Source organism: Scardinius erythrophthalmus (genome assembly GCF_964197995.2).
Source record: "Scardinius erythrophthalmus genome assembly, chromosome: 11".
In the NCBI taxonomy this organism is placed as follows: Eukaryota; Metazoa; Chordata; class Actinopteri; order Cypriniformes; family Leuciscidae; genus Scardinius; species Scardinius erythrophthalmus.
Window position 1 is genome coordinate 39,271,480 of NC_138231.1, and position 20,004 is coordinate 39,291,483.

A 20,004-nucleotide genomic window follows, 5' to 3' on the forward strand; every position below is an offset into this window, starting at 1 on the left:
GGGCGATGTGGTTCCGCCTACAAATCGTGTAACTTAAACTTGTACTGTACAGGTAGGATGGGTGAAATCCAGAAGTGTTGATCTGGTCAGCTGCGCGTGTGATGGAGCTGTCCAACTCTCCTGTTCAAAGACGAATTTACTTCTCATTGCCTCTCTTTCTTTTTAATCATTTTGGACTTAAAGCGGAACTTTTTAAATCGAATACTTTAAGGAATGACTGATACGGACTGAGTTTGATTCGGGTTTTGTGCGGTCTTTTAGTAAAGTGCAACTTTAAACAAACTTTATATGTTTCTTGTCTTGGATGTAGTGTTAATTTAAAGGGAATAATCATGCCTGATCAACTGACAGTTCCGGAGTTTATGGACATTACCAATGAGGACTATAAAGCGCCAACAACATCAGTGTTCTTCTCACGCATGCTCCACTGTAGGAATACAGTCGCCACTTTGGAAGAGGTAAGACACCTTTACAGTTGTCAGTACCGTATAACAATTGACATACTAACGCGTAGTGCACAATACACACTTCTAAACTGTATCTATTATAGAAAGTCTGCGGTCTAACCCCAGATAATAGGTTTCCTTTAGTAGCTATGTACTATAAAATAGCCTATTTTACAAAAGTAGCCTGGAAAATGACTTCCTTCTTGTAGCACTAAAGCTCAACGTCTCCCAGCTGTTGGAAGTGAACCTCGCCCATGCTCAGCTTTCTCATGTAGCTTCTTATCGCAGTTATGAAATACATAGACTACTAGTCTGTTATGTTGACATCACTCTTAACTTATTTAAGTTTTCGTCTCAAAGTCAGTAATACAGTGTTCACATAATGGTCTAGATATATATTTACCATAACAGTGATTTGTTATTAATGAATGCATATATATGGCAGACTGTATGCACCCATTTAAAAAGCCCTGTGCCTGTCTAAGGTAACAGAGCTGTCATTAACAAATAGGCTAGGCCTACAGATATTACAGAAATGAGACAAATATAAAAATATGGTTCAGTCAGTGGAATAATTTATAAGACTAAAATGATAAACATTTAACACTATTCACAAGATCCCACTAATAAAAATAAAGAAAGTGTCATTGGCATTGGTATGGACACATAACCAAAACAGTTCCTTGGAGTTCCATGTACTAAATATGTTAGTAGCATGATTGTGCCATACTGGTTCTGCCATAAAACACTGTAAAAAAATACAAAATAAATAATAAGTTGAGAAAACTCAACACCTTAAGATAACTAGCTAAGGAGAATTTTGAGTATTCTCAACTTATCGGGAAAGTTAGCCTACTGCATCAACTAAACGATTACAGGTGGTCTGGACTTTCATCAAACATAAAATGCTTTATAAACACACTGTTTTTTACTAGTTGATCCAATTTCACTAAGCTTGCATATTACGTAAAGCTGAGCATTCACTTTACAGTCAGTAATAGTGATGTATAACTTTGTATTCTTTGTCTAACTTGTGTATTGGTTTCTTGAGCTAACTGAAGAAGTTATGTGGAGTTACTTATTCACCAAAACAAGTTGTTCATACTCCTTGAAATGGAAGGAATTTCACTTAATCACTCAAATGGTGATTAACAAAATATAATCAAAAACACTAAAAAGAGCAAAAAACATCTATTAATTCTGAATAACAAATATTTATGTTATCATCCTTTGTCCCCATCCTTTGACTAAAAACTAATTATTCAAGTGATCAGTGATCAAACAGCAGCTTTTTAATTGGACCCTCACCACCAAACTTGACATTGTATGTTATTGCTGTGTAATAATTTAAGTTGCTTGAGCCAAATTGACTAAAATGGACTTACATTTTTATGTAATGCTAACATTTCATAGTTCAGTCTTTTAAAATGATTTGGAAGTTGGATTTTATTTTGTAGTGTGCAAGGGTTGGCCTGCATGATACCATTTATTAGTATTAGTCCACATGATGGGTACTGTAAATCATATTTGTTTTATAACTAGAAGGTATAAATAGAAATGTTGTACTTACACTGTAATAACATCATGTCAGATAACCTATTTGTTTTTATGTGGTAAAATCAGTAACTGGTTTACATACATTTTAATAGTTAGATGAGGTAGAATTAGAATTAAAAAAAACTTTGTGTATTCACTTTGTATATAGACTTATTTGTAGGAATGGAAACAACTATGTATGTGTTCTGTACTAACTAAAACAGTTCTTGTAAAGTTTTGCATTATAGTTTGAAAATTCTTCAACGGAAATATAAAAGAGCTTAGTTTGTGAGAATCGTTCTGAACTCTGTCAGCCTGTTTTAATGGTTAAAAAAATCTTTACCGATTAAAACTGCTGGGTTGTTTCAACCCAACTTTGGGTCAAATAAGGACAAACCCAGCCGGTGGGTTACATTTTTTAATTACATTTTTAACCCAATGTTTGGGTTTGTCCATATTTGACCCAAATTGGGTTAAAACAACCCAGCATTTTTTAGAGTGTAAAGAAGCTCAACAGATCTTCTTCTTTTATTGAGATACTGCTTTCTGACTCCAAACTTGAACTTAGGATATTGACCTCTGATGAAAAGGGGAAAGTGTCAGTCATTACTGATGACGAAGAATCAGCATGTTGATTTTGACTCTCAAACAAATCTCTTCATAAAGGAGATTCTTCGTTTCTATGTGATTTTTTAAAAGCAGGCATGATTAAAATTTACTGCGCCGGGCTCTTAGAGGAACTGGCGTCTTCATGTGACTGGGATACATCGAGGGAGACTCTCTTTATGAGTTGGCCTTTGACACTACCCCATTTGCATTTAGCCTTAATGGAGGAAGTAACTGAGGTAAACACATGTTCATGGTTTATGTATACTCTGGACCAGGATCTTGTGCAAATTTCTTTATGCATAATTATGCATTATGCATATTTGCTCATCTAGACAAAGCAGCCACCACATGTATGTTTAGACATACAGTGATGTCACATGCTAGGTCAAACCCTTCAAATATTTGGATATGCTGTTTCTGTGTAGCATGAGGATATGTAGCATGCCATAAAAATGGCAGTTAGTAAACTTTTTCTGGTTGTTTCCGGTTCTTCCATCTCTGTGCATGTGTCCTGCTGAGACTTGCCTTTGATGAAACCCCAGTGCAGCTAATATCTCCCATCTCTTTCTCGCCTTTTCTGTTCTCTCTCTCTTTCCCTTCATCTTTTCTCATTCCTTCAGGCTAAGGCGGGATGGCTGCCCCACTTCTTGTCCCAGCTTGTCCCGTCTAGTCTCTTTCTCGCACATACATGTCTACTCACTACCCATTTTTTTTATGTGTATGCAGCCCTGCTGGTCACTCTCTGTCTTTTGTAAACCGGTGAGCTCAGATTGTCCTGTTCTGATACTCAAGGCCAATTTCTGCAAAGTGTCGCACCTGAACAGACATCACAACCTATGTAAATAGGGGTGTATACTACACTCAAAAAAAATTGTGTCTAAAAATAAGATTTATGTATTTGAATTGCATAACAAATTCCCATGCATTTGGATTACATAGTTTTAACATAAACCAATCAATAATCTGAATGTGATTCATATTTTTAAGTCATATCTAAATGAAACAGATAAGATTTATGTAATTGTATTAATAAACTGAATGTGATTTATATTTGTCAGTCGTATGTAAATGAAACAGGTAAGATTTATGTAATAGTACACAGAAAAACGCCCATGTTAAGTTAACACTGCTCAGTGTTCATATGTGTGCACACTACAGAGTTAAAGCGGTGTTGAAGTTAATGAGATAATTAAATGATGATTGAGCATTAATTATGAACACCTGTTGTTAACAAGCAGAATCACTGAAGGAAAGAGAAACACAAGAACTACAACTGACTTCAGACACAGCCTCAGATGAAATCAACTGAAGAGAAAAGAAGACATTAAATCTGTGAAGATCTCAGCAGAGGAGGATTAAACAACTCCACAAACAGCATTACCAGCTTCACTTATTACTAACCAGACTGACTTTATTTCATTTCCGTTTGAATGAAATCAATAGTTGTATTTTAAAGTCACCATGATGGTGGTTAGCGTTTGCTTTAGTTGGGCTCTTGACCATTGACTCTTTAATATAACATTTTCTCTGGCTGCTATAATTATGTGTTTATAAAACACATTTATTGCAGCGAAAAAGCCAAGAGAAAAAGAGATCAGGTGATGTTGACTGTTTATTGATGAAGGTGTAATCATCATATTTTGGCCTGAATCACTTATCTTTTTCAGTGTCTAATGCTTTGATTATTGGGGTTATGTGATTTTGTTTTATTTATTATAGTAGCTGTGTGACCTGACAGCATTAGAGCCAACAGTTAATCAAATAATAAAGAATTTTAAAAACATTTAATGCATTGAACTTTCTACATTATTACTTGGACATCAATAATCAGTGTATGACTCTCAACAATGGTGACAATCAATGAAATGCTTCATGCTGCAGTGCATGCTGGGTACCACCAATCAAAACTCACCCATATCTCCCAGCATGCACTGCGGCATTAATTATGCATCAGGATTTTTTGTATCTTTTGTCACCATTGTTGAGATTCATATGCTGTTTCTTGATGTCTGTGTGAGTCGAAGTAATACCATAGATGAAATGTTTTTGTGCACTAACTATTAAAAAAAAGTATATTGTTTGATAAACAACACTGTTAGATTTCATGCTGTAAAATCAATGGCTTCTGTTATGAATAAAACAATATAAAAAAGCATTAGACACTGAACAAGATCAGCAAATGAGGCAATTACATGATGATGACTTTGTCGTCATCATCATCAATAAACAGCCAATATCACTTGATCTCTTTTTCTCCTGGCTTTTTCGCTATAACAAATGTGTCTTATAAACACATAATTATAGCAGCCAGAGAAAATGTTATATTAAAGAGTCAATGGTCAAGAGCCCAACTAAAGCAAACGCTAACCACCATCATGGTGACTTTAAAATACAACTATTGATTTCATTCAAACGGAAATGAAATAAAGTCAGTCTGGTTAGTAATAAGTGAAGCTGGTAATGCTGTTTGTGGAGTTGTTTAATCCTCCTCTGCTGAGATCTTCACAGATTTAATGTCTTCTTTTCTCTTCAGTTGATTTCATCTGAGGCTGTGTCTGAAGTCAGTTGTAGTTTTTGTGTTTCTCTTTCCTTCAGTGATTCTGCTTGTTAACAGCAGGTGTTCATAATTAATGCTCAATCATCATTTAATTATCTCATTAACTTCAACACCGCTTTAACTCTGTAGTGTGCACACATATGAACACTGAGCAGTGTTAATTTAACATGGGTGTTTTTCTGTGTACTATTACATAAATCTTACCTGTTTCATTTACATATAACTGACAAATATAAATCACATTCAGTTTATTAATACAATTACATAAATCTTATCTGTTTCATTTATGTATGACTTAAACATATGAATCACATTCAGGAGTATTGATTGGTTTATGTTAAAACTATGTAAACCAAATGCATGGGAATTTGTTATGCAATTCAAATACATAAATCTTATTTTTAGACACAATTTTTTTTTTTGAGTGTATAGTAGTAGGCTACTATTGTTCTTATTGTATTCTATTGTCATTTTTATACTTCATTGTTATACTTGTTATGTAGGAGTATTTTTTTAGTATTGGAACTCAGTTGTTTAGTTACATTCCCAAGGATTTTTTTTATTATTATGTCATGATGTATCTTTAAAAGTACCAAATGCATTTTTTGCAGGTCATCTTGACAGTCTTTCCTATTTCTGTCTATTTTAGTGAACTTACTCAAGCGGATCAAAATAAAGTCCATGTTGAACTTGTATAGCCAATGATAATTTCTCATAAAAAGAATAACTACATTCATTCGTCCTTCTTGTGAAAAGACATCTCCACATTAATAAAACTTTAGTTAAACTGTTTATTTTACAATTTGTGTATGAATGTTGATTTCTTCAGTCCATTTCTAAAACTAAGAAATTTTACTTTAAAATAAGTCCAATTAATAATGGAAACACTTTTTTATTTTGATTGGAGTATGTTATAAGATTGATACGTTTTAATTGAGTAAAATATTTATAGACAGTATCCATATTTTCTCTGTATTTTAATTTTGAAAAAATTACTAACTTATTAAATAGATTTACAATATACTGCTAAAAAGTTTGGGGGTGGGTAGATTTTTAATGTTTTATGTTCACCAAGACTGTACTTATTTGACAAAAAATACAGTAATATTGTGAAATATTATTACTATTTAAAATCACTGTTTTCTATTTTAATATATTTTAAAATTAGATTTATTCCTGTGATGGCATAGCTAATTTTTCAGCAGCCATTACCGTCTTCAGTGTCACATGATCCTCCAGAAAAGAAATCATTCTAATATTGCTGATTTGCAGTTCAAGAAAGATTTCTTATTATTATCAATGTTGAAAACAGTGATGCTTCTTAATATATTTTTGTATTTTTTTCAATTCTTTGATGAATAAATAGTTCAAAAGAACACAATTTACTTGTGTTACATTAAAATTGTATTCACTGTCACTTTTGATGAATTCAATGTGTTAAAGAAAGTATTAATTTCTATTAAAAAAATCTATAAAAAATATCTTCTTACTGATCCCAAATTTCTGAACGGTATTATACGTCATTGATGGTTAAATGCTCTTTATGCTCAATGTAGACTGTGAAAGTGGGTAAAGAGTGTTGTCAGCTTTGGCAGGCACCAGGCTTATCCCTCGTCAGAAGGTTCTGTCTTGGTGTCGTGCCAGACATGACACAGATTTTAGGCCACAAGTCTGTCTACTTCACTCGGCTCTTTTCGTGCAAAATTCCCAGCGTGTGATTCAGCATGAGTGATGGCTGGCTAAATTACAGGCTATCTGAGTACGTCTGGATATAAAAGCTTTGTGTCGTGTGTGTGAGTGTGAGGGAAGTATAAACCAAACCACACTGTACAAAACTGGGTTACAAGCTATTTGTTATTATAGTGTGACCTTCTTTATGCAGAACAAGGTATTGGTTGTGCTTACTAGGCAATAGAATATGCACCATTTTAAAGCGTTGTAATAGCCTACATTTCAGGGCCTTTAAGTAAAGATGCATGCAGCTCCTTATTGATGCAGTTTATTCCTTATTGTGGAAATAAACCAATTTGTCTTATGCATTTTTTTTCTTCACATAATTATCATTCTGTTTGTATTCAGAACCTCCCAGAAAATCCCTTTTAGCATGTTTCGTGTTGTTTTGCAGGCTTTGGATCTGGACCGCAGTGTACTGCACAAAATGAAGAAGTCAGTCAAGGCCATAAACAGCTCTGGTCTGAGTGAGTATTACAAACAAAGCCACTTCAAGGCAATCCTGCAAGCTTAGCAAAAAAAGCGTAATGCCTACTAAACGCTGCGGTATGCGGGGAAGGAGAGCAGAGGTCGTGTTTGTAATGTACTGTATGAGAGGCTGAATAAACTGCTTATCATTTAATGAGTCGACTGCTCGTCAAGCTGTCAAGAGTCGAGCTGTTTTATAAGAGAAGTCACAGACAATTGCGCGACAGTTTGCGGCACTTCTGATTCATTTCTATGGTGAAAAGACCATTTCTGATTACTCATTTGCCTCTGAGCTTTAATCAATAACTTTGCTCCAATAAGCTCACCAGTTTAGTTTTTGAACGTATAGACAAGTGTGCTATTGTTCTGGTTACCCTATTTATCTAAACAATATCATATGATAACACTAGCAAGGACAAAGCTTTTGGTTTTAAATACAGGGTGATTCAGGTCATTGTTACTCTAGTAGTGAGCAGGTTTTGTGCTCTACCTCACACATTCCTCTCATTCTTACCTGCAACACCGATACCTGTTCTAGCAGGAACCTGCTTATTTCCTCTCTCTCTTTCTTTTCCTATTTACTTTGTTAGTGCACGTTACTTCTCTTGTGGCGAACAATTAAACCGCAGAAAAAAATAGTTTGTAATTATAATCAGAATCTGAAAATCTTAAGTGATTCTTCTTCTCTGATGATGTTAGTTTGACAGTTTGGGCAGAACATCTTTTACCGTCCAACCATCAGAAAACTAAACTGAAATGGTTAAAACTGGCTTTTTGTTCATTTAAATAAAGCTGAAATAAAAGAAAAAAATATAAATATTAGATGAAAAACTTCAACTTAAAATATGTTGCCTTTGCAACTAACTGTAAAAAGTTGAAGTACTAAAATGACTAAAACTGAAATAAAAATAAAGGAAAGCAAAAATCACAGATTTTAGGCCACAAGTCTGTCAACTTCCCCTGGCTCTTTTTGTGCAAAATCCGCAAAATGTGATTAAGCATGAGTGATCGGTGGCTATATATATATATATATATATATATATATATATATATATATATATATATATATATATATTAACTAAAACTAATAAAATGACAAAAGATAGAAAAATTACTAAATCTTGAACTAAAATTAAGATGAAAAGTAAAAAAAATATTCAAATATAATACACATATATAAATAATACACGGATATCAAAATTAGGGCCCTGTGATGTGGTGTAAAATAGGTCTAATTCTCAAAAGAGTTGAAACGCTTGTATTCAGCACAAGAACCTGCTTATTCTCTATCCACCTGCAGTCCAGTTAAAAACAATGTCATATTTTTAATCCAAACTCTCCTTTTTTCTTATAGTACATAGATTGTGCAAGTCACGTTCAGCTCAGACATGACACATTTGCAGCTCTACCAAATTTGCATAGTGTTATATTTTTAATCAGATGCTAGACAAGCCAAGGCAGTGCAAGTATTTTTATACAGCCCATTTTATACACAGTGACATTTCAAAATGCTTTACATAGCCATGATGAAGAGAAAGAAATAAAGGACCCACAAAACTCATTTATAAAATCATTTAAGAATAAATATTAAGTCAGTCTTAGTGAATGCCTCTAGTGAAGGAAGAGACTTTGTTAGCACACTGTTTCTTCTTTATATTAAACCAGATCTTAAACAGCCTGTTGGCCTTTTGCTGTAACAGCACAGTACAGGGGAGTGGTTACTACGCTATTTTCTACAGCACTCTGGTCATAAACTAGGAAGTATGTTCTTTTGCAAGCGGTAGGAATGAAAAAGGCCCACGTGACAAGAGTTTGCTCATGCCCTCATGAAACACTGTGATAAGGTCAAGCAAAGTGTGTTAAAAACAAATGAGCTTCATAAGGCAACATTTTGGAAAATGCATGAAGATCATCAGACAAACATTTGTATATAATAAATATATGTGGAAGGTAAATGACTGTTTCTGTGTGTCTCCAGCTCACGTAGAGAATGAGGAGCAGTACATCCAGGCACTGGAGAGGTTTACAGATGCTTCTGTGTACAAAGACGATCCTGATATGTCCGGTTACTTCCTCAAATTTGCTAGTTTCACCAAAGAGCTCACTGGTCTCTTGAAGAACTTGGTGAGCTAGTCTCCGACATTCATATACTGTAGATCATTTCATGAGACACTGTGGGTTTACATGCAGAGTGTTTTCACACATTTAGTGTTTTAACACTTCTTTAGACTATACACTTCATTCTGAATCTCCTCATATCTCATTTTGTGCCCACAGCTGCAGAACATGAATAATATCATCACTTTCCCACTAGACAGCCTGCTGAAGGGAGACCTCAAAGGAGTAAAAGGGGTATGCAATGATGTGGAAAATATATATATATATATAAAGAGAATGGGTTTAGTGTTTTAGTAATTAAGAAATCAATATTGTTGAGGACTTTGTCCACATCACAGGCAATGTTGTCTCTTGCCAGGCAAAAGGCAAAACCCCTAGTGTGCCAGATCCAGTCTTGACAACACTCTCCGCACTTTGCTCTTCCTCGTCCTCTCGTCCTCATCCTCCTCTTACTCATCCTCTTCCTCCTCTCCCTCTCAGATTGTTTCCATCTATTGTCTGCCTGTGTTTAGTGCTTTGCAACACAGATTGTGTTGCAAAGTGCTTTGCAACAAAGAGTGCATGAGACTTGCAAACAGTGTCTAACTGCCTGAACTTGTTTAACGTTTGGCAGAAAGAGTGCAAATTCGACAAGTTGGTTTAGGCTATTGAGAATTTGGTTCAAAGAATGGGGTTTAGTGTCTTAGCAACTGTGAAAAACTGTAATGAACCAAACTTTCATGTATATATACTGTACATAAACATCTGTCATATAAATACAGTGATCATGGTGGTTTGCTTAAGTGTGTATTGAATTATTTGATCTTTAAAACTCTTTAAGCTTATCATGTTAACTGTGTTCTCGTTTGTTTTTTCAGGATTTGAAAAAGCCTTTTGATAAAGCATGGAAGGATTACGAAACTAAACTGTAAGCACCTATTAACCTCTTAATATCTCAGAAAAAATATAAACAAGTAATAATTACAAATCAGTGAAATTTAAACTTGAGCCTTAGACACTCTTGTCTTGATATTCCAGTACAGCATGATGCATGAAGATAAGTTTTAACGATTGTAGATCAGTTTATTTTGATCCACTATGCAGAGGAAGGGGAGGTTTATTCATTTGAGATGTTTGAGCGTAATTCATGAGCCTCTAGCATAGCTGAAGAGCTTATCGCAATTTGGGGCCATACCTTAAGTAAATATCAGCACCAGCATTTATGGTTCGCTTGTGCATTCTGAGCATTATGAGGCTTTGATGAAAGACTAATGTTTTTTCATGCCAACGCACTAAACTTGTTCACAGGAACAAGATTGAGAAAGAAAAACGGGAACATGCCAAACAGCACGGTCTGATCAGAACAGAGATCAGCGGAGGGGAGATTGCGGAAGAGATGGAGAAAGAGAGACGCCTCTTTCAGCTTCAGATGTGTGAAGTAAGGAATGTGGTCATATACAGCTAGGGCTGTCACGGGGGGTTGTTATCAGTCAAATAAATTTTTCCTTTGTTTATATAGTTTTTCTTTTTTACCCAACAAACATAAGGATACTGATAAACACAAGGCACATGCATTTTTACTTCTTGCATACTCAATCTATGGCAAATTTTTGTGAAAGAAGACAAACATGTGAAGTTTGTCTGGTTTCAAACTGAAGCGAAACACTGTCTGAAGGTTTCCTGAAGAACTGAAAAGCTCTTAAACCTATTGTTGCGCCGGCGCCAATTAAGTCATGCAGATAGCAGATTTGAACAAAAAAATTCAAATACAAATACAAAAATAAGATTGAAGGAAACAGGGTTTTAATTATCAACCTTTATTAAATATATGAACACAGAAACCCCCTGTTAATAGGTTAATGTCACGTTTCCCATTCCATGACTAGTAAAATAATAGCAATTTACTCTGTAAAATGGCGTAATCCGCCGGGTGATGGACACGTAGATGGGTAAAAAGGTTGATGGCTACACGCATGTAGGACAACTCGAGGTATCCCACACCGGACGCTCACTTTCTCAGTTTATGGCCAGCAATATTCTTATGTTTAAGGACATTATGAAATTAAGATAAAGTCTGTAGGAACCTATTCATTTTAAACATTGTGGTAATCGCCAATACCAGTATATTGTCACACTCTAAATTAACACGATGTCAGTATTTCATGCTTTGAATATCACGATTATCGTCAACACCGGTATATTGCGACACCCCTATATATACAGCCAACATCAGCAGGGACTTCATTGATTTTGAATGGGCAGCAGTGGTGGTCCTGGGGTCGGACAATGGCAATGAAACTGAAACACTAGCCAATACAGTGGCCAATCTTCAGTGATTTTACATTCCATCAGTAAGAGCAGAGTGTGAAGATTAGAACAGCAATAGTACAGCTGTACATAAAATATTGCAATCCATACAATTAACTAAACTTGTCAGCCAATATCATCATATATTTTCATGACTTTAGAAATTATTTTATAGCTTATGGTCTGATCGAAAGCAATTGAAATGATTGTTTTGTGCTGAAGTGTTCGATGTGCTTTGTTTTGCAGTATCTCATTAAAGTGAATGAAATTAAAGTCAAGAAGGGGGTTGACCTGCTCCAAAACCTCATCAAATACTTCCATGCTCAGTGCAAGTATGTTTATTCATAATATAATTTAATATTATTGCCTGGTTTCACAGACTTAAGCCTAGTCCAGGACTAAAACTGAAAGCAACTGTTTTGTCTCAAGATGCACACCAGTAAGGCACGTTTATTAAAGCTACTTAAATGGCTACTTTAAGGCCTAATCTGTCTGTGTCCCAGTTACAATATGTTTCATTTTTAAATGAGTATTTTGACATCATATTTCATTTTTCTCCACAGTTTCTTTCAGGATGGGATAAAAGTTGTGGACAATCTAAAACCTTACATGGAAAAACTTGCCACGGACTTGACCGCAGTGCGTTTTTTGATATTATTTTCTGCTCTTTTAAGACAAAAAAAGTTTAGTTCATGGTTTTGTTATGATTTGTGTGTGAATCGCAGAACAAGCAGACACAAGATGCAGAAAGGAAACAGCTGATGCAGCTGAAAGATACTCTCAAATCTGCCCTGCAGTCAGAGTGTAAAGAGGTGAGCCATCTCCAAATGACTGTAAAGTATGATTGATAGGAAGATTGCTTCATTTCTGTGGTAACTCTTGTTGTTTTGTTTGTATGTATGGTGAAAGGATGTTCAGGCAAAGCAGAATGCTGGCTATAGTCTTCACCAACTGCAGGGCAATAAAGCTCACGGCACTGAGCGCTCTGGGATGCTTCTCAAACGCAGCGAGGGGTGAGTTCGTCTGATGCTTCAATGATATTCACATGCATTGAGATCTTTTTTAGGTCATTGAATGTTCTGTAAAGGTTGTGTGATGAAGGCTTTTCTCGATATTACAGACTGAGGAAGGTTTGGCAGAAAAGGAAGTGCTCTGTGAAAAATGGATTATTGACTATTTCTCATGGAACGGTAGGGGAACAAAACAGGCACTCTGTTTCTCCTTTCAGAATGATGTTTTAGTTTTACAAGGTTGCCGCCACCATTTTACAGCAGATTGAATGAAGGAGAAACATATGAGTTTGAGACCAAGAATGTGTTATCTCAAATACCATTTAATGACATAATTTGAGAAAATAACTCTGTAGATGCAGATCAGAATATCCAAGTTGCATATATCATATTTACTCATTTATTGCTATAGAATACATATTTTTACATCCTAGAGGAATGATTCCTTTCTCTTCATGGGAAAAGATGAAGAGAATATATATAATAATATATATATATAATGTAATATAGTTTGTTCATGTATTAAAAGCTATTTTTATACAGATTATAATTATATGATATATTTATATTATTATGTAAATATAATTATATGTAAATATATTAATGAAATATATTTAATATTAAAATGTATATAATTTTAATAAATATAATTAGATATATATCTATAATAAGAATGTATATCATTTTTAATAGAATTTGTGAAGAATACAAAAATATTTGTATTAAATATATTTATTAAATGTATTATATAATATCATTTTAGAGGGTAATAAATCCTACATTTTCCTGTATTTTTTCTTTCTCTCTTGCTCTATCTCTCGTTTTCTTGCAGGCCAACACACCGCCAGCAAACCTGAACCTCTTAACCTGCCAAGTGAAGCGTAACCCAGATGAGAAAAAATCCTTTGATCTTATATCCCGTAATATACTAGCACAACACAGTCATAAATACAGAGCCGGTATTCTCAGAGTCTGTCATGGCTCATATGGTTGGTTGATCATCTTTATTCGCTCACTGTTCTCTTCCATCTTCTAGATGACAGAACGTATCACTTCCAGACAGAGGACGAGGCAGAGTGTCAAATGTGAGTGTGTGTGTGCTCATATGATGATTTTACATTTTACACAGTATATCACATGATATATATTGTGAATATCATGTGGAATGTAATTATTATGTCCATCACCTCTATCTTTTCATCTGTATCTCTCTATCTCAGATGGGTGTCTGTGCTCCAGAATAGTAAAGAGGAGGCCCTGAACAACGCCTTTAAGGATGATCAGAACGAGTGTGAGAACAACATTGTACGGGAGCTGACTAAGGCTATTGTGGGAGAGGTGAAGAAGATGAGTGGCAATGATGTGTGCTGTGACTGTGGAGCTTCCGGTAAGCAATATAGGAGTGATGTAAAGGAATAGTTCACCCAAAATTGAAAATTATCCCATAACCTCAATCCTAGGTGTATATGACTTTCTTCTTTCAGCCGAACACAATCAGAGTTATTTAAAAAAAAAAATCAGCTCTTCCAAGCTTTATAATGGGAGTGAATAGTGCCTAAATTTTTAAATCTTAAAAAGCACATCCATCCATCATAAAAGTAATCCATACGGCTCCAGGGGATTAATAAAGGCCTTCTGAAGCACAGCAATGCTTTTTGTAGGAAAAAAAAAACTATAGAAACTTTATAAACTGTAATCACTGGCTTCCGGTAACAGCCGTATGCGAGTCTAGTTCCAGCGGAAGAGTTGACCTCTGACCTCTCTCACTTTTTTAAAGAATTTTTTTAATTTAAATATATACATTACCATTCCAAAGTTTGGGGTCTGATTTTTTTTTTTTCACTGCTTCCACAAAAATATTAAGCAGCACAACTATTTTCAACATTGCAGCCTTGCAGCCTTAGTAAGCATAAGAGACTTTTTTTTCCAAAACTTTTGAAATGTAGTGTATATAACTATTAGATATCAGTTATTTTTGCGGTTGTATTTATCATGCACAAAACAAAACAATAAGGCCTTTTATTAGGGTGGCAGGATTAACAGAAAGATTTAAACTAAATGCTAAAATAATACAACTATAAATGATTTATTCACAAACAGCATCATTTTACATTTTCGCTACAAAACATGTAAGGATGTAAATGGTGGATGATTCAAATAAGTTACTGAATTGTTTTTGTTGTTTTCCGCTTGATTTGCACAAACTCAAATTTTAGCAGGCCGTCATTATTGCCTCAGCTTGTAAAAAAAAAAAAAAAAAAAATGAAAATCTACACCCTGTGCTTCCTGTTTTGCATCTGGCCTTTCAACTTCTCTTTGTACATTGTATGAAACTTAGTCATCCCAGTAGAACTCGTTTTATTGTCATTTAGATCAGAGTTTTGATGATACCTCTGCGGATTTTCACTTGTTGTCACTGCAGATCCAACATGGCTCTCCACGAACCTGGGCGTGTTGATTTGCATAGAATGCTCTGGAATCCACAGGGAAATGGGGGTCCACTACTCCAGAATACAGTCTCTGACACTGGATGTCTTGGGCACGTCTGAACTCTTGGTAAATTCTTGTTACGACTTGGTACTTGTTTGGCAGAAACTGCAAACATATAGGTTGTGACGGAATTAAATGTGTTGCAGCTTGCTAACAGCATAGGCAATGCAGGATTTAACGAAATCATGGAGGCAAACCTGTCAGCAGAGGAGATTCCCAAACCCAACCCTTCAAGTGACATGTGAGCAACAGCTCAGTTTCATTGACAGTTCTTTTCTTTGTGATTTTTTTTCATTCATTGTGCATGTTTAAAATAACATTCTTTACTCAAAAAATGTAAGCTGTAAATAAAAAAATCACAAATTTGTCTACATATCATAAATTACTTTACTTTTTCTCTCTCAATCGTCCTTCAGGCAGGTTCGAAAAGACTTCATCACAGCCAAATACACAGAGAAGCGTTTTGCTCAGCGGAAGTATGCAGATAACGCAGCCCGACTGCATGCACTGTGTGACGCGGTAAAGTCCCGGGACATCTTCTCCTTGATCCAGGTATACGCCGAAGGATTGGACCTGATGGAGACCATTAATCAGACTAACCAACATGTGAGTTGTAGAGTCATTGTGCTTTGTCTTTTTATTGAGTTCTCCTGACGGGCTGCACACAAAAACAGCATCTAACACCATACGTGTAGTTCAATTCATGAACAAATTAATCTTTTTTTTGTGTCAGTATCAATAAATGTATGTATGTATGTATATCAAATTCTGCCTTTCACTTACAGGAACCAGGCGAGACAGCGCTACATCTAGCGGTACGAATGGTGGACCGAAACTCACTCCATATTGTGGACTTCCTTGTACAAAACAGGTGCTCTGCTGATGCTCTGTACTGCAGCTAAAAGTATTAATGCTATTATATAAAAACACATGGTTTTTACATATTATGAAGACATTGTACACGTCCAATATGTGTGTGCCTTTGTTTGTGAATGCAGTGGGAATTTAGATAAGCAGACTGCCAAAGGAAGCACAGCACTGCACTACTGCTGCTTGACTGACAATAGTGAATGTATGAAGCTGCTACTGCGGGGAAAAGCATCTGGCACCATTAGTAAGAGTTCATTTAATACGCTGCTTTAACTTCAGGAATTCAATACACAAAATGCATTTAAAAAAAATATTTTTTATAATGTTTATAATTTTATAAAAATCATTTATAATGAAAAAATAATAAAAAAGTGGTTCAAATATTGTCTAAATACAATACATGTCTAAAAATGTCTGAAAAGAAAAAAAGGTCCCACTTTATATTAAGTGGCGTTAAGTACTATGTACTTACATCGAAAAATAAGTACAATGTACTTATTGTGTTCAAGTTGTATTGTAAAACACTTGTGCTGCTATTGAGGTGTGATACGGGTAAGGTTAGGGACAGGTGTGGTGGTATGGGTGGGTTTAAGGGTGGGTTAAGGTGTAAGGGAAGGGTCAACTGTGAATGTAATTACAAATGTAATTGCATAAATTAATTACAGCTGTAATTACATGCAGGTATTTTCAAAATATAAGTACAATGTAAAAACATGCATGTACACAATAAGTCCATTGTATCAAATTATTAATTTCAATGTAAGTACATAGTACTCAAAGCCACTTAAAATAAAGTGGGACCGAAAAAAACTTTTCTTTTTCTTTTGGGAAAAAAATAAATGTTTTTTTCTTGCAGCTAATGATGCAGGAGAGACTCCTCTGGATCTGGCGCAGCGTCTCAGACACTCAAAATGCGAGGAGCTGGTGTGTATATTTGTTCTCTTTCGTGCAGTTTGCAATGCCAGCAGAAATTAATTTTGCTCTGTTCTTTTCTTGAGAGCAAGTTCCTGGCCTTGCCTGAGAATTGTGTTCAAGCAAATTCCTTTCCAACGTGTTCTTCTGTGCTGTGTGATTTACAGCTGACTCAGGCGCAGACGGGGAAGTTCAATGTCCATGTGCATGTGGAGTATGACTGGCGTCTGCATAATGATGACCTAGACGAGAGCGAGGATGAGATGGAAGACAAGGTTAACATGCTTGTTAATCGTGTACTCAAAAGATCACATTTCATTCAGTTATACTATCTTTAAAGGGATAGTTCACCCAAAAGGTTCTGTCATCGTTTACTCACCCTCAAGTTGTTCTGCTGAACACAAAAAAAGATATTTGGAAGAAAATGGGTAACCAAACAGTTAATGGACCCCATTGACATCCATAGTATAGAAATAATACTATGTACAGTAAGTCAATGGGGTCCTTCAACTGTTTGGTTGACAACATTCTTCAAAATAACTTCTTTTGTGGTCAGAAGGAGAAAGACATTCATACAGGTTTGGAACAACTTGAGGGTGAGTAAACAACATTTTTGGGTGAACTATCCCTTTAAAAATAGTATATTCAGCAAGGATGCATTAAATTGATCAGAAGTGACAGTAAAGACATTTATAATGTAACCAAAAATTACTATTTCAAATAAATGCAGTTGAACTTTCTATTAATCAAAGAATCCTGGAAAATTTTGAAAAAAGTGTATGGGGGGGAATCAAGGTTTCCACAAAAATATTAAGCAGCACAACAGTTTTTAACATTGATATTTATAAGAAATGTTTCTCGAGCACCAAATCAGCATATTATAATGATTTCTGAAGGATCATGTGACACAGAACATATGCGATAGAAGTATTTTACACATTCATATATATACAGTGTCCAAAACTACTGACTCATTCACGGTTCACAGGGAATACTGAGCACTTTGTGTGACATTTTTGACACGTTGATTCCGAATTGCAAAATTAAAAAAGCTTTTTCGATCTGTTTTTGATCTGACCGTACAAAGTGAGACATAGACAATCCATAGTTGAATCATTATTCAATCCACAGATGTTCTTTAGATGTTAATGTGAATATTGGTACGGTCCAGCTCATCCTTATGTCATTGATTTTGGGTTTCAGCCCATTCCCATTCCCAGGCGTGAGGAGCGTCCAGTAAGCTGTATTGTTCCAGGCAGTGGCCCCATGATGCCCAACATGAGCGCTCTGGCACGGGATGTGGCTAACGTGGTTAATAGCAAGCAGAGGCCTTTTATACCCAGCATGATCTGCAACGAGACTTACGGCACCATGCTTGATGTTAGCCCACCGCCATTGGGTTTACCTGGTATTCCTCTTCTACCCCCTCGTACCTTAGGAAGAGGTGAGTACAATTCAGGCCTAGTGGGTTGAGGATTTTCTGCTAGTAAATTCTGATAGGTTTAATTCTTGTAGCTTGCCTACAAATGTAGATTAAGTAAACGTATATAAATTGCATATATTATGTGTGTTTGTGATGTCAGGGTGGAGTCCACCAATGGAGACGGTCGCGAGGCAGAGATCATGTTCAGACCCTTTAAACCCTCAGAATCCAGAAAGGAACGACTCAGTATATGGTGAGTCTGACCTCACTAGAGCCTGATACTGTATATAAATAATATAAGTGTATACACAACTTTTATGTTCATCAAGGCTACATTTATCTGATCAAAAATACAATAAAATAGTAACATAACATTGTGAGATATTATTACAATTTCAAAAAACAGTTTTCTATGTTAATATTTTTTTTTAATGTAATTTATTCCTGGGATGGCAAAGCTGAATTTTCAGCATCATTACTCCTCAATGTCACATGATCCTTCAGAAATCATTCTTATGCTGATTTTTGAACATTTCTTATTATTATCATTGTTGAAAACAGGTGGTGTTTAATATTTTAATGGAAACCATTTTCATGTCTTTGATGAATAGAAAGCATTTATTTGAAATAGAAATCAGTAAAAGTGTTTTTACTGTCAGTTTGATCAATTTAATTTGTTCTTGCTGAATAAAAAGTATTAATTTCTTTAAGAAAACCTTAATGACCCCAAATATTTTTTTTTGGTAACACTTTAAAAAAAGGTTTATTTGTTAACATAATTTAACTACTTTAATTAAGATAAACTAAAAATGAACAATACTACTGCATTTATTAAAAATAGTTAATGTTAATCTCAACATTACTACATTTTTAAGAACAAAAGTTGTATCTGTGAACATTAGTTAATGCACTGTGAACTAACATTAATATTTTTATTAACTAACATTAACAAAGGGTAATAAATTGCTGTAAAAAATATATTGTTCACTTATGTTAGTTTATGCATAACCTAATGTTAACTAATGAGACCTTACTGTACAGTGTTACTGTTTTTTTTTAACATGGTAGCTAGTTTGTTGCTCTACCAGATCTACCGGCTGGTCAACCAATTCAAACCACCTTAGACCAACTAGAAACCAGCTACAATGATCCGAAACCAAACAGTTGTGTATTCTTGCAGGCAGAAGCATAAGTCATTAGCATAACCGGTCTCGTCTCTCCTGTAGTTCTCCCCCCTGCTCCTCCACCTCCTCCTGCTGCCAAGAGACCACCGCCTCCAGACCCAAAGGCAACTCTTCTCCAAGCGTCTCCGGTTCCACCTGCACCCTCCGCACCCCCAGTTATACCCCCCGTCCCAGTTAGACCAGCGTCCACAGTGCCACCTGCTCCAGTGTTGCCCACTTCATTTTCAAATAAACCCCCACCTCCACCTATACCCCCACAGCCAAAAGGCCCTGCCCCCAAACCAGTGAAATCCCCTGCTCGGTAAGTAACATTGATCACATGCTGTGTTTCTCTGAAGAGATTTCAGCTGTTGGTTTTGAAGCA

At 35.4% G+C, this 20,004-nt stretch overlaps 1 protein-coding gene across 2 annotated transcripts in view; it reads left to right on the forward strand.

Annotated features, from left to right (window-relative positions):
- Nucleotides 1–20,004, forward strand: part of asap2b (ArfGAP with SH3 domain, ankyrin repeat and PH domain 2b) — a 22,260-nt gene continuing 2,256 nt past the window's right edge. The window contains exons 1-24 of one of the 2 annotated variants that reach the window (XM_081378032.1): nucleotides 1–458; nucleotides 7,274–7,346; nucleotides 9,326–9,471; nucleotides 9,625–9,699; nucleotides 10,323–10,372; nucleotides 10,753–10,882; nucleotides 11,998–12,083; nucleotides 12,315–12,390; nucleotides 12,477–12,563; nucleotides 12,661–12,764; nucleotides 12,872–12,941; nucleotides 13,594–13,681; nucleotides 13,798–13,846; nucleotides 13,982–14,148; nucleotides 15,184–15,317; nucleotides 15,398–15,492; nucleotides 15,668–15,857; nucleotides 16,037–16,122; nucleotides 16,250–16,365; nucleotides 16,978–17,045; nucleotides 17,201–17,308; nucleotides 18,237–18,477; nucleotides 18,617–18,709; nucleotides 19,683–19,941. In XM_081378032.1, the coding sequence (XP_081234158.1) occupies nucleotides 333–458; nucleotides 7,274–7,346; nucleotides 9,326–9,471; nucleotides 9,625–9,699; nucleotides 10,323–10,372; nucleotides 10,753–10,882; nucleotides 11,998–12,083; nucleotides 12,315–12,390; nucleotides 12,477–12,563; nucleotides 12,661–12,764; nucleotides 12,872–12,941; nucleotides 13,594–13,681; nucleotides 13,798–13,846; nucleotides 13,982–14,148; nucleotides 15,184–15,317; nucleotides 15,398–15,492; nucleotides 15,668–15,857; nucleotides 16,037–16,122; nucleotides 16,250–16,365; nucleotides 16,978–17,045; nucleotides 17,201–17,308; nucleotides 18,237–18,477; nucleotides 18,617–18,709; nucleotides 19,683–19,941 (2,717 nt within the window). In that variant the 5' untranslated portion in view covers nucleotides 1–332. The remainder of the gene's footprint in view (nucleotides 459–7,273; nucleotides 7,347–9,325; nucleotides 9,472–9,624; nucleotides 9,700–10,322; nucleotides 10,373–10,752; nucleotides 10,883–11,997; nucleotides 12,084–12,314; nucleotides 12,391–12,476; nucleotides 12,564–12,660; nucleotides 12,765–12,871; nucleotides 12,942–13,593; nucleotides 13,682–13,797; nucleotides 13,847–13,981; nucleotides 14,149–15,183; nucleotides 15,318–15,397; nucleotides 15,493–15,667; nucleotides 15,858–16,036; nucleotides 16,123–16,249; nucleotides 16,366–16,977; nucleotides 17,046–17,200; nucleotides 17,309–18,236; nucleotides 18,478–18,616; nucleotides 18,710–19,682; nucleotides 19,942–20,004) is intronic. The other variant, XM_081378033.1, reaches the window with a different exon arrangement.